Here is an 18554-nt window from a genome sequence, read left to right on the forward strand (position 1 = left end):
AAAAAACATAACAGAAAATATCGCCACAATTAGCTGACAGCCAAAAAGAGCAGCAGACAAATCCATACTCAAAGACGTGTGTGTGTGTGCGTGTGTGTGTGTGTGTGTGTGTGGGGGGGGGGGGCGCCACAAAGATGATTAGTCCACAATCCGATCAATAAAGCGCCAGTGTACTTTATTACTCGTGACGCAGAAGCTTCACACACACACACACACACGAGCTAACCTTTACTTACTCTTGCTTTGGGAACAACACGCACTTACACACGGGCGCATCACTCACTACTGGAGACACCACGAGACACGAATCCCACAAGACGAGACGTCGTATGCGATTGGGTCGACGGGATTTTTGCCAAATTAAACCAAATTTTGCCAAAATAACGCCTTCTAAATGCAGTTTTCACAATGTTTCCTTTTACCGGGCAAACTGCGACTGAATGAATGATCGAGTGCGCAAACGTAAGCGGTGTCCGGCCGCCGGCCGGGGACCTCTTTGTCCATCCAAGCAGCGTACATTTTTGGAGCCAAATTCTGGGTATTTTTATACACAGCCGTTAGAGCGTCACATCGGCACTCACCTACGTCAAAGAAGACAAATTGTTGAAATAGGTGTCCACTGCAGTGCCCGATGCCAAACCTTGCACATTAACCGTGGCTTTCTTGGTGGTCGTCAGGCGTCCCGGGCGAGCCGCGCATCTCCGGCTTGGAGAACCCCGTGCAGGAGGGCGGCACGCTCACCCTCACCTGCACCAGCACGGGCAGCAAGCCGCCGGCCAGGCTGCGCTGGTTCCGCGGGGACCGGGAACTCCAAGGTGGGTGCGATAAAACATTTCAAGTTTTTCATTCTTTGAAAACAATTCTGCTCGTCTTTTATGCTTAACGTGTCGGAGTCAGTTTGCGGGCCGGATTCAACTCATTTGCGGGCCGGGATGTGCCCGCGGGCCGCACGTTTGACAGCCGCCCGCGTACTCGCCGCGCTAGGGCGGCGCATCGCCTTGTACGGCACGGCAAAGTGGCGAACGCGACGACGATGAAGAGAAGAACTAATGTGAGCTGGCGCGTGGTTTGGCGGGAGGGTTCGCCGGTCGGTCTGCTAGCCGTTCGGCCAGCTGGCGCCACGCGGAGGGAAGCCCAATAACCCCAATAAAAGGCGGGGCGGATGCGGGGACGAAAGGACGAAGGCGCGAGGTGGGACACCACCCGGGGTTCGTGACTGATAAACGGCCAAGAGAAGAAAAATCAAGCGGCTTTTTTCTTTCTCGCTTGTGTTATATTCCGACAAATTGCAGCCCGGTGGCATTTGACCCGCCCGCCTCGCTTCCCGTCTGCGGGAAGGCTCTCAAGAATGTCGGCCAAGGCCGGCCTGCTACCTAACGCCGGCTTTATTATCATTAGGTATTATTTGCTTTTTAACCGAGAAAATTATATTTTTTCAAGAACGGCAATATTCTCTTTCTACGAGACAAATTTTCAGATGTTTTTCTTCTCCCACAGAAGTCTTTCTTCGACATCAATGGCTTTGACATTCAATGCAAAAAAAAAAAATCTGTTCCGCAAATCGGTACTGTATTTTAGGGGGGGGGGGGTTTACCGTTTTAGGGTTATAGCGCCATCTGCTGCTCCGGTATACCTTCCGTATTTCAAGGTGATACAACAACTACTCTTTGATGTTTTGCCGTCATTAAAAAAACCAACGGACTGAGGAGGGGCGGCCTGCCCGAGGACAGATGATCTATTCCTTCTCTTAGCGATGAAACCATGTCTACGGCGAGCTAAAGAGAGACGGAGGCGCCCGCGCTAACGCCTCTTTTTGGACAAATTGGATTTGGGGGATGGGGTTTTTTGTACGCCGCAAAATTAGTGAAAGTGTTCTGCACTCAAAGGTGTCCAAGCCATCTCTTTGATAAATTGTGGGAAGAAGGAAGGTGGACCTAGGGGCACTAACTTAGTTGGTTAGTCAGTTAGTTAGTTGGTTGGTCATAGAACTGTTGATTTCGTATTTGTCAAACTCAATGTTAGGGTGTTGTTTACAGAGTCATTGATCAGTTTAGCCTTAGTTAGTCAGTTCACCATTTATTTAGTGTTAGTCACTCAGCGTTAGGGTGTTCTTTACACTAGTGATTGATCAGTTTATGGTGGACCTTGAAAAAGTCAAAGGAGAGAGAGCTTTCAAGTCATGCCGAGCGATCTGGCCGTCCCCATGGCAGACGCGCCAATTGCCTTTCACGCACGCGAGTAGTCAAACGGTCCTTGCCTGAGATCGGCGCGGCAGATATTAGTCCAGCTTTTCATTCCAAGCATGGATGAAAGACATCAGGCGTCGGCGCGTGCGCGTGATAAGTAAGAAAAAAGACATTTGCGTGCCAGGGAGAGAAAGTGGCCGTTTTGAGTCAACGCTGCGCTTGTTGTTTTTTGCGAGTGTGGGACTTTGTGTATATGTATAGGTGTATATGTTTAGATCTGTGTGTGTAGCGTGCATATATGTGGAGTAAGATGGTGTGTACAGTATAAGCGTTGATGTGTGAAGTAGCGGTTTGTGTGCGTGCTCGCGCATGATGCTGTTGACAGGAGGACTCGCTGACAGCATGCGTGTGCATGTGTGAAGATGGTCGCTGACAGCGTGCGCATGTGTGGGAATGTGTCTGCTTGAAGACAGAATGACAGTGTGTGTGCTTGTGTGAAGATGAAGTGTGACAGAGAGAGAGGTGTGTGTGTGTGTAGTAAAAGAGAAAAAGACTGCAACTGCCACAATATCTATGAAAAGCAGACGTGTGTATGTGGTGCTGCTTGAACACATGACAGCTTGTGTGTGTGTGAGAGGGAGAGAGAATAGAAGATGACGGTGTGTGTGAAGAGAACAAATGTACTGTGTGTGTGTGTGTGTGTGTGTGGATTGGAGTGCGCGAGGAAGGAGGCAAATGGCGGCGGGAAGTGTGCGTTTGCGATTAAATATAGCGTGTCGGAGAGAGCAGAGTCGCAAACGACAGTTTGTGCCGAGATGAATTTGCGCGTTTGCCGAGAAACGCGTGAGGATGAGGATGAGGGGGAATTAAAGGCACCACAGAAGAAGCGGACGCAGGACGGCTGGACGGGGCGGAGGCGGGACGGCGTCAGACGAATGGGGCTCGGCGCAACAGGGAAGGAGTTAGCCGGGAAAGCTGACGAAACGGAGACGGAAATCGGGAAAGCCCATTTAGACGGCGAGAGGGAAGCGGGCCAAAAAGAAGCGGGGGGGGGGGGGGTAATTGAGAAGAATGAAAGGCTAAGAGCGCTGAGGAGTGTATTAGTTGTTGCGCGTGAGAGCACCATTGATCATTTCGTGACATCCTTCCATGCGCCCGACGCAGCGTAATGGGGATTAATGGCCGCACTTGAGGCTCGAGTGGCGGAATTGTGGACCCCGCCCGCCCGCCCCGGCCCCGGCCGTCGTGACGCGGACAAGGCCGAGCGCCGCGCGTGGAAAGCTTGAAGGACGGCGAGCGCTTGGCAGATAGAGTCAAAATCGCCGCCGACGTCACGAAACGAATCCCGCAACGAATGAATTTGCCCAGTTCGGGCACCTCGGCATGGGAAGCAAAAGACATCCCCAAGCCGTCGTGCTTGAAGGCGCCACGGAGCTGTTTGCAAACACGTGTCAAAAGCAAACATCAAAAAGTGAGAAGAGATGAAATAATTCCCTTTAAAAATGTAAAGCTACAAAGGTTTGGCCGTCAATATTCTCTCGACGTCTTTTTTCACGCTTCGCATCCCGCTGCGCTTCGGCGGATCAAAGGATCCTCCCCTCATCTCGCGCGCTTTCAAAAAATGTCCGTTCGGTTTCGGGAGAAGCGCGCTTAGCGTAGCGTTGGGCGGGGGGGAAAAAAAGGCTAAAAATACTTTCATGCTGGATGCTCGGGGTCAATAAAAATGACTTTCCTCTTTTCCGTGGCGCGCAAACCACAAAGCAGGGAAATAAAAAAAGATCTTGACTTCTCGGCGGTCGGTCAAATGTTTTGTTTCGGCGCCGGCAACATCCGCTGACCTCGTGTTAGGGGTCATCGCCGCCTGCTATCACTTTTGGAATGTAAAAAAATGTTTTCAAACTTTCAAAGACGAACCGAGATGTGCTTACGCCCACTGTGGGAACGCCGTTTTTTTTTTTAAAGGCGGCAGGCTTGTAATTATAGAAAGTATAAATAAGCGGGACGGACTCAAAACACACGATGGCAGCTCCCGTTTTTTTTCTCCCCTGCTAATCCTGCTAATGTGACTAATTAAGCTAAAAAGATGACCTCATAAATCAGACATAATCCGTTTGAACGGTTATGACTATTATTTGAAGGCAACATAACAGCATATTTTTGCATACGTTGTTGCGCTCCAGCCAAGCAGAAGCCTACTGCTTTTGAGAGGGAATCAAAAAGTGGTCAAAAATGTACCCCCGCAAAATGAGGGGGACCAGTATTCTACATGTACATACATTTGAATCAGGTGTTTGAGAGAGAAGCTCGGAAAACATCTGGCTAGCAGATTGACACCAGCGCTTCAAGACAAGCTTGGTCCACACGCTTACGCTTTTCAGATTGTCTTAGGCTTTCAAAGAAAAGTTTTAGGGCTCGGGTGTAGAAATGCAGTCCCGGAGCGGAGGGCCGGTATCCTGCACGTTTTCCGCTTTTCTCTCCCCAACGCGCCCGATTCAATTGATTAGCTTATTAGCCGGCTCTGCGGGAGCTGGAAAATGATCCTAGTCATTTGAATCGGGCGTGTTGGAGACAGAAGACATGCGGGATACCGGCCCTCCAGGACTGGAGTTTGACACCTACTGACACCTAAAAGCTTCTCTGTGTATTCGATGTCAATTATTGTCACCGATTGACCGCCGGCTCCAAATGGCCACACGGAGAACCCGTTTGATTTTCAATAACTTTCCATCCGAGATGCTTTTTTAACCCCTGAACAGAACATCCCTTGCCATCCTCGCTAATTATTTTGCCGGGGCGCGTTGGCCGCATCCTTACGATCGATGAGGTCGTCGCCAATGAACAAAACATTTCCGATCGATGGGATTTGACAAGCGGCTGCGCCGGGAGTCCAATTGAAAGCGAAGTCCGCTTCATTCCGCCGCAACGCTAATTGTTTGCGGGCACGGCGCGCACCTGCGCTTTTTGCCAGACCGCCTCCCTAACGTGCGTTTTTGGGGGGTTCCTTTCCTTCGCTCTCTTATTCGTTCGCCGCACAAGTCAGCACGCAGGAAAGCGGGGGGAGAATATGGTCATTGCGTAAAGGCATTGTTAGGTGAGCGCTATATGTGGCGTGTCGTGATGGATCGGAGAACAAAAGGCCCGGGGGCGCGTGCGTGGCGTTGCTACACACCAAACGCATTTTTCATCTAATGGGAACAAATGGGCGTCGCCGTTGTGCCGCAGTGGCGCAAAAAAGTAGAACGTTGTAATTAGTTGACGCTGGTGTATGGCATGGGCGCGGTGCAAGGCTTGTGAGCAAAGCAGAATACAAAGAATACAGTATGACCCCCGATGACTGTTTGGAACAACGAATGGCAGACACCCCAACCACGCCTGATAGAAATTGCTATTTGGGCCGGCCGATAATCTCCGTACGTCGCAATACGAAGCGACGCAATACGCGTATTGCGATAGCACATTCATTTTCCCCAAAATCGCCTTCTTTTGGTAATGTTTCGTTTTTTACATCGATCCGCCCCGGAGCGGCTTTTGGAATGAGTTTGGTCACATTATGAATCTCGCTTCACATATAAATCATTCCGAGAGTGTCAAAAATGTCACAATCGCGTCGCGTGTACGGTGCGACCGGATAGCGGGGGATCGGTCGAGCGAGAGAACGCGGAGGAGGCGCACTCGCGGCCGGCAGGAGAGGGAGCCGTCGCGCACAGACGGCTCGATGGCTGCGTTGTTTTCCGAAGTAACAAAAGCCAGCCTGCGTCCCCGATGCCCGTCTTGTCAGTCGGAGCCCGCGCGTGAGGGCCGCTCGGGCCCCGGAAGAGGGCGGGACAACGATACGGTACCGTTCGCTGAACGGGCAAACGGCAGAAAAAGAGAAAAGTTGTCCGCGGTAAGCTCTTGAAGGCGTTCCCGAGAAGCGCGATAATAGCCGAGCGGCGCGGCTGCCGTCGAGGAAGGATTTCACCGCGCGGTTTCGTGCTACACATGTGACGATAATTCTCTCCAATTTCAACTTCTGGGCAGGAGCGGCTTCCAACCACTGCGCTCATTGGTCCATTGGGAGGCCATCACATGTCTTGTTGGAGTGCGCGCGTCTTGGAGGAGTGCCCCTTGAGCAGATTGACAAATTAACTGAGAACAGTACTTATTTTACTTTCTGGTCATTGCGGAGGAAGTTCTCCACCTAAAATAAATAAAAAAAACCTCCGGTAAATGTCAGGAAGCTCTCTATCGGCGGTTCCAATTTCGAAGCAATCGGACGATATCTCCAGGGCAAGTTAGTCTTTGAAGGGCCTCTGGAAATTGGCCAAATAGGCTAAAATGGCTACTTCAACCTTTAGCGACACACTTCCTGCGACGTTCCGGACAGATGTTCTCCAGACTTATTTTGTGCTCTCATTGATGGACGTAGAAAGGTAGCTGTGGAAAAAAGGCTCACTTTGTAATGCCCCCCCCCCCCCGCAGGCCAGCCAGACGTGGTGGAGTCGGTCCCGGACGAGCCCACGTACAACGTGAGCAGCGAGCTGACGCTGGAGGTGAGCCGCGCCGATGACAACCAGGTGGTCACCTGCGCCGTGGACCACCCGTCGCTCGCCCCGGGGGACAAGAGGAGCGAGCAGGCCCTCCAGGTCTTGTGTAAGTCGCCTGATGTGCAAAACCTCCCTGAACAGGAAGGATCATTTGGATTTAAGAAGAGGCGGGGTTTTAAAAACTGTTAAACGGACTCATTCAGTTCTGTTACTTTACAATATTATGGCTGAAGTAAAAGTTTGATCTGCTGATAATTACTTGTATGCACACGTGTTTGTACATACATATATTTATAGTTATTTCTTTTTGAGGACGGGTCTCGAACTTTATGTCGATTATTTTTTGTGGACAGCTTTATTAATGAATACGTTTTTTTTTTCTTTTTGATATACCTATGTTCATAGGAAGACACTCGTGTTCATTATTTTTGGGTGGGCCAATACAAACTAACCCTTTTTTTTTTTTTTAACCCAAACACGCTTTTCACCGGTTAAGGGGTGCTTGGCTGAAAACCTATTTGTCAGGGTGAACTTCCCTGAAAAAAGTGACATAAGGGGTGTGGGCTCCAGCGTTACTGCACACATTCAGGTGGCGACGTTGCCACCTAGCGGCCCCTTGGGGCACCGCCACTTTCCGTCAGGCACCGGGGCTTATGTCATGCTGGGAGGCGGCCGGCAGATGCGAGTCAATGGCGATACGGTTGAACAAGAGTATCTCCGCGGTGCGCATGCCTGCACCCATTTCTGTCTTGTTACATAAGTGTGTCTGTGCGTGTGTGTGTGTGTGTGCGTGTGCGCGCGCCTTTTCATTTCCAGATTCCCCGAACGTTCAGATAGTGCCTGAGAGCGATCTGCCTCGTGAGGGGGAGAAGTTTCACCTCGAGTGTTTGGGCAATAGCAACCCTGAGTAAGACAACACAAACACAAGCACGCACGCCCGCGCGCGCGCGCACACACGTGTCGTAAATGATTCAAATACCCGTCTAGACACTCAATGCACTCACTTGCACCTCCCGAGATGCGCTTGTGTCACGGCAGAGCTCGAAACCGAAAAATCGTTAAACAGATGGGATAGTGCACCCCATTCATACATGATTGGTTGAGTGAAGAAACCGGCTGGCCTCGATTCAATACTTGTTATTCGCAACTATCACGCAGCTGACCTTACCGGAGATTTATTTGTAGAAAAAAAAAAGTCAAATGTCGCCCTCTAGTGGTGGCGGAAGGTTGGGCAAAAATACACCGACGGACTAACGGACCGACGATCACAATTTCGTCTAGCTTGAAAAAATGACGATCGACAATAACGGAAAGGGGGCGGGGCTCTGACGAAAAAATGTAAGCGGCCCACCTCCGCTATTTTGTCTCAGAAGTGAGTTCCACACCTACTTCTGACCCAAAATAGCAAATTTGCTCATTTTCGTAGGCTCATCCGCAAATATTACAAATGACAACACCGAAATACAGTAACGAATCATGTGGAGGTATCTGACGTGAGGTGCGGGATGTTTATGTCCGTTTTTTTTCAGTCTTACCGTGAATGAGCCCCGCCCCCGAGGTATTTTGCATCAGAAGTAGAACGTACGCCGGGATGGGTTCACTAAGCTAACGCTAGCCCGCGCGTGGAGGTTAGCCATTCGCGGCCCCGTGAACAATGACAACCGCTCAATGAGCTGTCCCTAGTTATTTGGCGTCAGAAGCCGGATCCAAACATCTAAACTGTGTACCGCCGATCCACAAGTATTACCTCATGTCATTAGGCCGGAAAAATAGGAATAGGCCCCCCGCGGGCAGATAAAAGCAACATTGACACAAAACACACACACGCATATCTTGAGTCAAATACACTCTTCTCCTTCCTTGTGGCCTTTCTGAATTATAGATGAGGTTTCTGGCCACCCGCGTTCATCGACCCGCTCTTTCCCTCCCCATTGCCTCACCTGCCGCCAATTTGCGCCTTTCCATCTCGTCACCCCCCCCCCCCCAACCGGCTCCCCCTTACGTCCTTCACTCTAACGATCCCCACTCCCGTCTTTTCCATCATAGCGCATACGCGCGTGCTCACACCTGTCAGTTTGACCGACGGATGGCTCAGAAGGGAAAATGGTCGTGGGGGGGGGGGCAGCAAATGAGGTAGATTTACTTTTACTTTATTTAACCAGAATTTGCGGTCGTTTTCTTGACATCAGGGAGACCGGAGCGAATGTTGCTTGTTAGCTACCGTGGCTTACGTCGGTGGGAAACCTTGCTCCATCGCTAGTTATTTAGCAAGGTAACTAAGTAGGTAGGCGCAGCGGTAGGTCTTGGTAACATGGTAGTCGGAAGGTAGGCGCAGTGGAAGGAATGATAGCAGAAGATGGGAAAGACCGTTGACTGCTCAGTTTATAAGGATGTTTTTTGTAAGGTGCTAGTTAGTTGTCTTAGTAGGTACGTCGGTAGCTAGGCGGGCCCGGTGGAAGGAGTCGCACTACTGTATGTGGGCGGAGAGGAACGACAGCAGTAGATAGGAAAGAGCCTTGGCTGCTCCATTCACGGGTCTGTTGGTAAGTAAGTTTTTTTGAAAGTTGGGAGTGAGTTGTCTTGGTAGGTAGCTAGGTAGGTCCATTCGTCAACGGGAACTGTCGAGAAGTAGTCGAGGTCGGTCGGGAAGTAGGTCCCTTTTTGGCCAGTTGTCAAGGGGTACGTAGGTAGAGAACTAGATGCCTTGGCTAGGAGAGCGATTAATTGGAAGCGCTTAGTCGGTTGGGTGGGCAAACGTCGTTGGCAGAGTTCAAAACAAAACTGACAATAATAGCTGGAAGCCATCATAAAAACATAATTAACGGTGGCGTAAACGTTAATAATCCCAGAGAAGAAAGAGGGAAGAGGGTCTCCTGCTGGCCATAAAAGGCGATGGGCTGCCCCCCCCCCCCGCGCACACACACACTTCTCCGTTCTCCAGCCACCGCCATCCCCCTCGCAGTGACAGATCGCCCGCAATCAAGCAAACAATTAAGTCGGCGTTTAGCGTCTGTAAGTGGCTGTTATGAAACATTACGCTCAAAAGTCAATGTGCGTTTTACGGTCCCGGGAGCGGGCCGCTAATCGCTCCGCCGCCGCCGATGCTGATGCCGACGGAATTGAAAAAAAAATGAAACCGGGGTCTTGATCTTTTAAAGGCTGATTGTTGCGCTTTGAAAAGGTGATTGTTGCACCGTAAGGGAAAGAGATCCAACGCCCAGAGCAAATGTTGCACTTTCTCCCCCCGCTTTACATTTGAGTGCACGCGTTTGTTCCCGTTGGATCAGCAAAAGACTTGTCCTTCTGGGATGCGTCAGTCAAAAGTGTCCGGCTAAAGTCCAGGCGAGAGCAGACGTGTGGGATCGGTAATCCCGATACTTTACTATCCAACTTGTACACATACCCGCTGAAGGCTGCGGCGGGCTTTTGCCGGGATAGCTAGCATGAGAAAGCTTCGTCGAGGTAAGGAGGCAGCTAGGTATCTTAAAAGCTAGGCAGCAAGGGTGGGGGGGGGGAAATGAGGGTAAGAGCGAGGTAATGTGGATAGGAGGGCGCTCGGTAGCTCCTGGATTAGTAAGTAGGTCGTTTATGTCAATCGGCAGGTAGGTGGATAGGGAGGGAGGGAGGTTATGTGATTAGTAAATAGGTATACAATATGGATTAGTAGGTTGTGGATTAGTAGTTAGGTAGGGAGTGAAGGAGGGTCTGTGTATCAGTAGGTAGGGTGGGTCTAGTTAGCTTGAGCATTCGTCAGTCTGTAGTTAGTGTGCATTAGTAGGTAGGTAAGGAGGAGGTAAGGTTATGTGGACTAGTAAGGAGGTATTTTATATGGATTTGTAGCGTGGTAGCTAGTCAGGTTGCGGATTAGTAGCTAGGTAGTTTATGTGGATTAGTAGTTAGATAGGTTGAGAGTGAAGGGGGTTATGCGGATTTGAAGGTAGTTTCAGCCTTCCGGTCTCATCCGGTCGCTCCCCGTCGTCCCCCTTTTTTCCTTTTATTTTTAAATTGAGGAGCACGCTTTGATTTTCGCCGCCGTCCTGCCTGGCCGTCATCGCGATTACCAGCGAGCGCCTTTAGGAGCGTCTAATTTTCATAATTGATTTTTTTTTTTTTTTTAATCAAGGAACGCCGCGCTATCGCTCTCATCGCCCAATGGATTTTCGCTAGCATCCCAGACGTCCATCTTTGTTAATCCGGGCTCCTCCCCTGCATGGGATCCCTTCCTCATCCTGGCGTTTAACGGCCGTCCTGTCGCCCGCTTGCTTTTGATGTCGTTTTGAAGTTCTTTTTCCGTGCGTCCTCCGCTGCCTTTTCCAGGCCGTCGTCTTACATTTGGGAGAAGAGGGACGGAGAGCTCCCCCCGCTGGCCAAGGCCGAGGGCACCTTCCTGCGTTTCGAGGCGCTCAACAAATCCGACGACGGCGTGTACCTGTGCTTCGCCGACAACGGCGTCGGGAGCAGCGTGGGCGAGTACGCGCTCTTAGTGCAAGGTAAGTTCCGGAAAGCTTTCGGCCAGACTTTTCAGCGGACGTGGAAGATATTCAGCTAAAGAGTTTGTAGGTCCTGCAGGCGGGTGTTGTTTTTTTTTTTTCGCGAACGAGCAGCAGGAACGTTTGTCTTGTGTTTCTCCGGCTTTGCTCTCATCTAATTTTCTTTCGTTTGTTTCTCCTCATCCAACCGCGTTGCCCTCGCTTGACTTCCAAACGCTTTGGCCTCGCGCTCGCTCCCCTTTGTCTCCGCCAATTTGGTGTAATTGCCCCCCCCCTTCCCCCGCTAAAGATCCCGCCGACCTCACGGAGCCCACCGTCTTGGCCCCTACTTCCACGCCCACGTTTTCCTCGGTGTTGACCGACGCCGCCTCCTCCCCCTCTGACTTTTCTTCCGCGGGGTCCCCGTCCGCAACGCCGCCCCCCGCAACGGTCGCTAGCGCCGCCTCCACCGCGCCGTCCAACGAGCTTTTCCCCGACTTTGAGCCCGAGTCCCCCGCGACGCCCCCGCCTTTCTCCCTCTCCTCCCCGACCCCTTCAGTTTCCGAAGAGCCCGACGGACACGGGACCCCCGCAGGTAAAAGAAAATACGTCGACGAGCGTTTAGCCCCTTCCCGCCCCGGCGAGAATTTAGACGCTTGCTCCACTTGTCGCCATGGAAACAAGGATTTTGTATGCACGTGGGGATTTGACCGCTGTTTTTCTTTTCTTTCTTTGTCCCTCCCTGCCTCCTGGTCCGCCCGCTGATAATCCCTGAACACAAAAACAACACGCACACACATATCACATGACCAAACAATCATCTCATCATTTCCTCATCCACTCACAAAGGTGCTGCTGAAAACATGGCAGGTACAACGTTTACGTGTTTGTCGCCCGTTTGCGAGCCTCGCAATCTCATGACGTACACTGCAAGAGTCGTATCGCCAAAGGCCGGTAGACGGACTCGGTCACCGGAATGGAAAATGAGGATTTCACCTATATTACAGTGGTCAAACACGGTTTGGTCTGAAAGCACCCTTGCACCTTCGCATCGATGAAAACTGATTGTGTCTGCCGCAGATAGGTCCCTTCGCGTCGGAAAAGTACTCGCCGTTGCCGACAGATAATCGCGTTGAACCGTTTTTTGGCGTGTTTAGGTCTTGCCGCTCTTGAGCGGCTTTCGCATCTGGCGGAGAACTGGCCTGTTTTCAAAGACGTGTGTCTTTGAAGCTTCCGGTTCAACAAAGCTAAATGAAACCACGAATCGGCGTCCCGGACTTTTGATCGATCTCAGTTAAATTCTGGAAAATAGCTGGGTGGTTACTATGATAGTCGTAGGAGAGGCCTGTATGTGTGTAGTAGTTCAGTTGCTTGGTTAGTAAGGTGTGCCCAAAAAAATAAAAAAATCAATGCGCATAAGAATCGAGATTCTCCTTTACTACGATTCGCAATCCGTATAAAATGTCCCCGAAATAAAACCCCATCACTTTGTGTGGCCTTCTGTCGGCCTTTTTTTTCTTTTGCGCGACCGCCACCTACACGATCAGAGCGGAACGGCATCCCGCACCCGACGAGCGGCGCGACGGACAAGATGGTCGGGCGACGGACAAGATGGTCGGGCCCCGGCCGAGGCGGAATTGTTCATACGACTCTTGTAGCCGTCTCATTAGATTGTGTAGCGTCGGCGCCCGTGAGTTGGTTTGTGCTTTCACCTCGTTGCGTGTTTAGCTTTTCCCCTTAGTGCCCCGCGCGTCTCCCGTGTGTCCGTTTGTCTGCGTGGTGGTGTATTTCCGTCAGTACGCGCCGGCTCCTACTCTCATTCAGCGCGAGCGATGAATGTTTCATGGCGACACGCGCGTATGCGACACACGTTCCGCCAACACGTGACCCTTTGAGTGCTACCGGTCAATTGCGCTGCGTCCAGCGCGCGCGTACGTGTGCGCCAACACCGACAAGCGGGATTAATGGCCTCGTCGGCGGTCCCGCCTCGTCAGCGCGCCCCCGTCGCCTCGGCGCCCGCCCGAGCGCGCGTCTTGCGCACGCGCCGGTCCGGATCGGCGGTGGAAAGTACCCAAGTGGAAACGCTTTGCCGCAATTCATTCCATCCTGCCAAGACGAGGCGCTTGTCAAAACGGGGTCCGCGGGCCCCCGGGACCGGAGTCCCGCGCCCATGCCGGGACCGGAGTCCCGCGCCCAAGCCGGGACCGGGTCCCGCGCCCATGCCGGGACCGGAGTCCCGCGCCCAAGCCGGGACCGGGTCCCGCGCCCATGCCGGGACCGGAGTCCCGCGCCCAAGCCGGGACCGGGTCCCGCGCCCATGCCGGGACCGGAGTCCCGCGCCCAAGCCGGGACCGGGTCCCGCGCCCACGCCGTCCCCGGCCGAAGCTCTTAGCTTAACGATAGGTTGCGTCGCATGGAATGTTCCTCTCTCACCTCCGTATCTCCTTCCTTCTCCATCCACACCTCCTTTCCTCTCCTCCGTCCCCCCTCTCGCCCGGCTCCCCTGCCCCCGTCAGACCCCACGGCCATGTCGACGTCGTCCAGCGTGGACCACGCGGTGATCGGCGGCGTGGTGGCCGTCATCGTCTTCATCCTGCTGTGCCTCCTCATCGTCCTCGGGAGATACCTCATCAGACACAAAGGTCGGCTCATTCATACATGAAATCGGTACTGTCAATTTTGGACTAAGCGCCGCGACTTTCTTCTCACGATTTGAGCTCCGCGGCTTATAGTCCAGTGCGGCTTACGGGCCCTTTTTCATTTAGCAGCCGCCGGGGGCCGTTCACCGCTAAAGCAAACGTCAACAGTCGCCACAGCCAATTAGATCACGGCTCGGCGACAGTAAGGCCAGCTGGAAGGCCTCGCGTTGGATGGGAGGCGGCCCTATGCGGATCAACTAAGCTTGCTTGATCTGCATTCATGCTATAGCTACACCAGAGAAAGAGCCAGGGATCTTTAGCAGAAAAATCAAATATTTCTCGCTTTTTTAACGCAGGAAAATGTTAAGCAAGTCATTGAATTGAATTTCGCGTTGAATTAATTAAGAGTTTTGGGGGACAGCCGTTTTGGTGAGCGCAGCCCGCAATGGTGATTCAAATGCTGCACCCCCCCCCCCCCCCCCCCCCCCCCCATAGGAACGTATCTGACCCACGAGGCCAAAGGCTCGGACGACGCCCCCGACGCCGACACGGCCATCATCAACGCCGAGGGCGGCACCTCCGGAGCCGAGGACAAGAAGGAATACTTCATCTAGGGAACGGGAGCAGAAGGAAACGTCAAGGAGTGGAGGAAAGAACAATCTTCCCTTTTGTTTTTACCACGCTCGGTTGGTGGAAAGAGGAACCCGGTCGGGGCGGGGGTGACCACTTTGTTTGCATCCATACAGGGACGTGAGATTTGCACTGACACACACAAACACACGCGCACACACGATTATGCTTACTAACGTCATTGTTACGTTTCCATCCCATTTTCTAACCAGCTCCGAAATTGTAACTCGCCCCTCCCTCTCTACGTGACCCACCTATCCAAAAAAAAAAAATGGTATGAGCCGCCGCGCCCACCCAAAACCCCTCCACCCACACTACACACATGTATACGTATAAATATATATATAGAAATATATATATAAGCATTCTTTTTACTGGCCGGAATGGGTGTCGGGTGTGCGCGCTGTAAATAGAAAAATAGGGAAAAAAAGGCCCACTCCTCGCTCATGTACCTCACTTCCTCCAATACTCTTATTGCCTGTTTTGATTACATGCGTGCAGAGTATTCCCAAAAGAAAAAACGACAAAATAAATGTCATAATATGTACCAACCATGGCGTTGCGATGTCAACTAACCGACCGCAAATATCTGTATTGCTTTCCTTCCTGTTGTATTGATGTTTTTGGTTTTTTAACGGAGTAGCGGGGCCTCGCTAAAAGGAAAAAAAGATAGCATTATACTGTGACCAACCATATATATTTTGAAGTGAAATGTATGTTTAGGGAGGAGAAAAAAAATAGAATATAAAAAGTGGTCACATTTTTCAAATGTGCTTTTTGAACTTGATTCATCATTGCCCCCCCCCCAAAAAACTGCACAAATGGCAACATCAAATGAATTTTGAACCAAACCAAAAATTCCTTTTTTTTTTTTCTTTTAATGGAGTGCTGGGGCCTCACTAAAAGGAAAACTTGAATGATATTGTGACGTTTAGCTCGATCATTTCAAGTGAAATTCATAGAAGAGAAAAGAGACAAAGTCGGATGATTCAAAGAAATCCTAATCAATTTGGACTTTGGCCCAGAATACTCTTTTAAAAAACCGCGTAAACTGAGTCAAATAAATGAATGTGCATTTTGAACAAATTGGATTTTTAAGGGTCGGGGGGATTCGTTGGTTAAAATAAGGCGAGAGGTTTCACCTTGAATAGAATGCGCCAGAGTTTTCTTGTTGTTTTTAGTCAAGTGTTTACAGCCTTCACTATGCGCGAGCAAACCAAACCGTAGCTACACTTCCCCCTTTCATGGTTTTGCAATAAAACAGGGATGCCCAACCTTCAGTTAGGGGGAGCGAAGGGTATAGAAAGAAAGATTCCAAGCGCAAGCGCCCGCTCGCGCTCGCGTTAAACGGGGATCGCCCTTCTCCAAATTGAGTCGGAAAAAAGGCCGCAACGTGCACGCCCTCGGATGACTATGCAATCTTTTCCCGGACGCGCTTTTTGTTTTCATTCCGCCGAAGGCTCGGGCTGAGCGCGGCCCGCCGACCCGCCGACGGAGCGGGAAGCCCACGCGGCGAAGGGGCCGGCAAAGTCGGCGGACGATTTCAATGTCGTCGTGTCCGTCTGGCGCTCGCTCGCCCGCCCCTTTCTTTTCGGCCTTTAATCAATCGGCTCGGCCGCCTTTTTCCCCCGTCCTCCATAAATGTGATCGATGTGCCGCTTTCCTGGCAGGATGCCCCCCGCCCCCACACACACACCCTCTCTCTCTTAAAAGTCTTCCCAGAGAAGCTAGTACCACTCCACAGCGTCCACATGTTCTTTCGTTTGGTGTCCCAATGCTTTTGTCCAGGCGCATCCTTTACTAGACTTCCCCGTGGGGTCCCCATACTTTTGTCCAAAATCCACATCTAAGATAAGATAAGATGAAGTTTATCGTCCCCAGGGGAGAATTTGTCTGGGGCAAAAATGCGGGAGACCACAGCGGCGTTTCAAACATTTTCTTCCCATCTGCGCCCCAACACTTTTTGATTTGGATTTTTCTGGAACGTTCAGGGATTTTTCATTTTCCAGTAAGCCCTCTTTCCCTTTTTGTCCCGAGTCCCGCTCGCGCTGTTTTTTGTTGTTTTTTTTTTAAATCTGGATTTTGCTGATTTCTGCGTGAAAGGTACTCCATAGGCTGCTAATTTAGGTAGTGTCGGAGGCGGGACGGCCATTGCGTGAAATGAAATTGTGCAGGGACGTCGAGGGCGGCGCGTCTTTTCCGCGCTCCGTGCGAAACACCCTGCCTGTCAACAGTGCCGGCTTGTTTACCGAGCATTTGCTGTGTCCTGTTTCCATAGCGTTGAGTTCCTGCCTTTAGAGGAAGCGTCGCAATGTCATATCCTAGGTGTAATGGGTGCTATGTCTTTGCGTGAAATCCCACAGTTGCCCTGGGATTTGGCATAACAGCTACCTAGCAAATCTTCCCGTGATCGATCCTCATCTTTTCAGCTGATTTCAAAATGTCGCTTTTTCCCCCTATTTGCTGTTTTGTGTATGGAAGGTAAATACACAAAATGTCCGGCTGTCCGTCATTGTAGTTCTTTTTTTTTTCTTCCTTTGCCGGTTTGTGTGCGAAAGGCACAAAAAAATCCCTGCCAACCCATCAAAGCGGTCTTTTTTTTCCTCCACTTCACTGTTTTCTGTGTGAAACGTATGGCCAGAGACTGCTAATGTTCCAGCTTCCCGTCTTATTCCCCGTGTTGGCTGTTTTCTGCATGAAAGTGCTGGATTTAGACCACTCAATTCCCAAAAGCCTCTGGAAGCTGGCTTTTATGTGTGTGTGTGTGTGTGTTTTTTTTTTTAAACTCGCTAAAAATGTTGTGACTTGGTTGGGTTCCGTGTAAGCTCCCTTTTCATTGAATATTTCATTCCATTGGCCGCTTTTTTTCCTTCTAGAAATTGTGACTTGAAAGGGGCTGGCGACCGTTTGAGAAGCGGCCGTAGCTAGCACACTAATGTATACGGAGCTCAGCGCTCCAACAAAAGTCACGCCGATTGTAGCAGTTTCAGCCGGTTTTTTTGATGGGGGAGGGGGGACACCCGCTGTCGCTGGCATCTGCAGATCCGAGGGGGGCGCTATCGTCCCGCGCCCAAGTTGAAAGACGGATTAGCCGCGTCGCGCTACCGTTTCGTAACGGGTGGAAAAAAAGCCAGCCGACCGACCTACAGTATATTTGCCCGTAATCAGTCGTCCTGTCCTTCGTCTTAGCTAATGTGCTAGCATGTAGCTTGCATGAGAACCAGTGGGGTCGGTGTGTAGTGTAGTGTGCGCGGGACAAAATGTCCGCCATCCTCCGGTCTGCAGACGCAGTTCACAAATAAGTTGCTTCTTTCTTGTTTCATTAAATTATGCCATCCCTTTTATTTTCTTTGACTTTTTTTAGTTGTTTAGATGCTCCAAAACTTTCACTGTAGATTTGTTTGGGGTTTTTGTATATAGTATTTCATATCACCAAATGTACGTTGATTGGACGAACGATGATGATGATGTCACCAAGCTGCATGCTGTGGTCGGCTCCTATGTTCAAATTGTACTTTTTGGAATTTTTTTCTTTCGTTTTTTCTTTGTTCAAATTCCAGTTTTTTGGTTGTTGACTTCAATAAAGATGCAATTGGGTTAGTTTCACTCATTGTCCTACTTTTTGTTGGGTTTTTTTTTTTTGTCCACACAACTGACAATTCACATTTCAAGGCGGACTTTTGACAAAACGAAAAAATCTGGACATTTCCAAGATAAGTCAGCAACAACTCTGGCTCTTCCGACCATGTCAAGGGTGCCGGCGAAGGAGATTGCTCTAACTGGTCTTCCGGTGACAGCTCCTGAAAAAACGAGCCCGTAGCATGATGCCGCCGCCACCATTCTTCACTGTAGGGGTGTTTTTGACCCGGCGAGTTCAAACTTGGTCTCATCAGACCAGAGAATTTTGTTTCTCCGATCAGGAAGTCATTCAGGGGCAAAATCCAGACCGGCTGCCATGTTCCTTTTGTTCAGGAGTGGCTTTTGTCTGGCCGCTCTTCCATACGGCCGTGATTGGTGGATGGCTGCAGAGATTGTTGACCTTCTTGAATTGTGGGACCTTATACTGAGACGTGTGCCTTTCCGAATCTTGTCCAATACTTGAAT

The 18554-nt window shown here is 50.8% G+C and overlaps 1 protein-coding gene across 2 annotated transcripts in view; it reads left to right on the top strand.

The window, feature by feature from the left end:
- The window catches only part of cadm3 (cell adhesion molecule 3), a 67454-nt gene extending 49398 nt beyond the window's left edge, over positions 1-18056 (top strand). The window contains exons 5-12 of one of the 2 annotated variants that reach the window (XM_088428673.1): positions 678-815; positions 6648-6818; positions 7529-7619; positions 11030-11202; positions 11492-11776; positions 12031-12051; positions 13698-13823; positions 14316-18056. In XM_088428673.1, the coding sequence (XP_088284799.1) occupies positions 678-815; positions 6648-6818; positions 7529-7619; positions 11030-11202; positions 11492-11776; positions 12031-12051; positions 13698-13823; positions 14316-14434 (1124 nt within the window). In that variant the 3' untranslated portion in view covers positions 14435-18056. The remainder of the gene's footprint in view (positions 1-677; positions 816-6647; positions 6819-7528; positions 7620-11029; positions 11203-11491; positions 11777-12030; positions 12052-13697; positions 13824-14315) is intronic. The other variant, XM_088428674.1, reaches the window with a different exon arrangement.
- Positions 18057-18554: the final 498 nt, after the last annotated feature.

The sequence above is a fragment of the Hippichthys cyanospilos genome, chromosome 12 (genome assembly GCF_059441005.1).
Source record: "Hippichthys cyanospilos isolate Australia breed blue-spotted pipefish chromosome 12, RoL_Hcya_1.0, whole genome shotgun sequence".
NCBI classification, from domain to species: domain Eukaryota; kingdom Metazoa; phylum Chordata; class Actinopteri; order Syngnathiformes; family Syngnathidae; genus Hippichthys; species Hippichthys cyanospilos.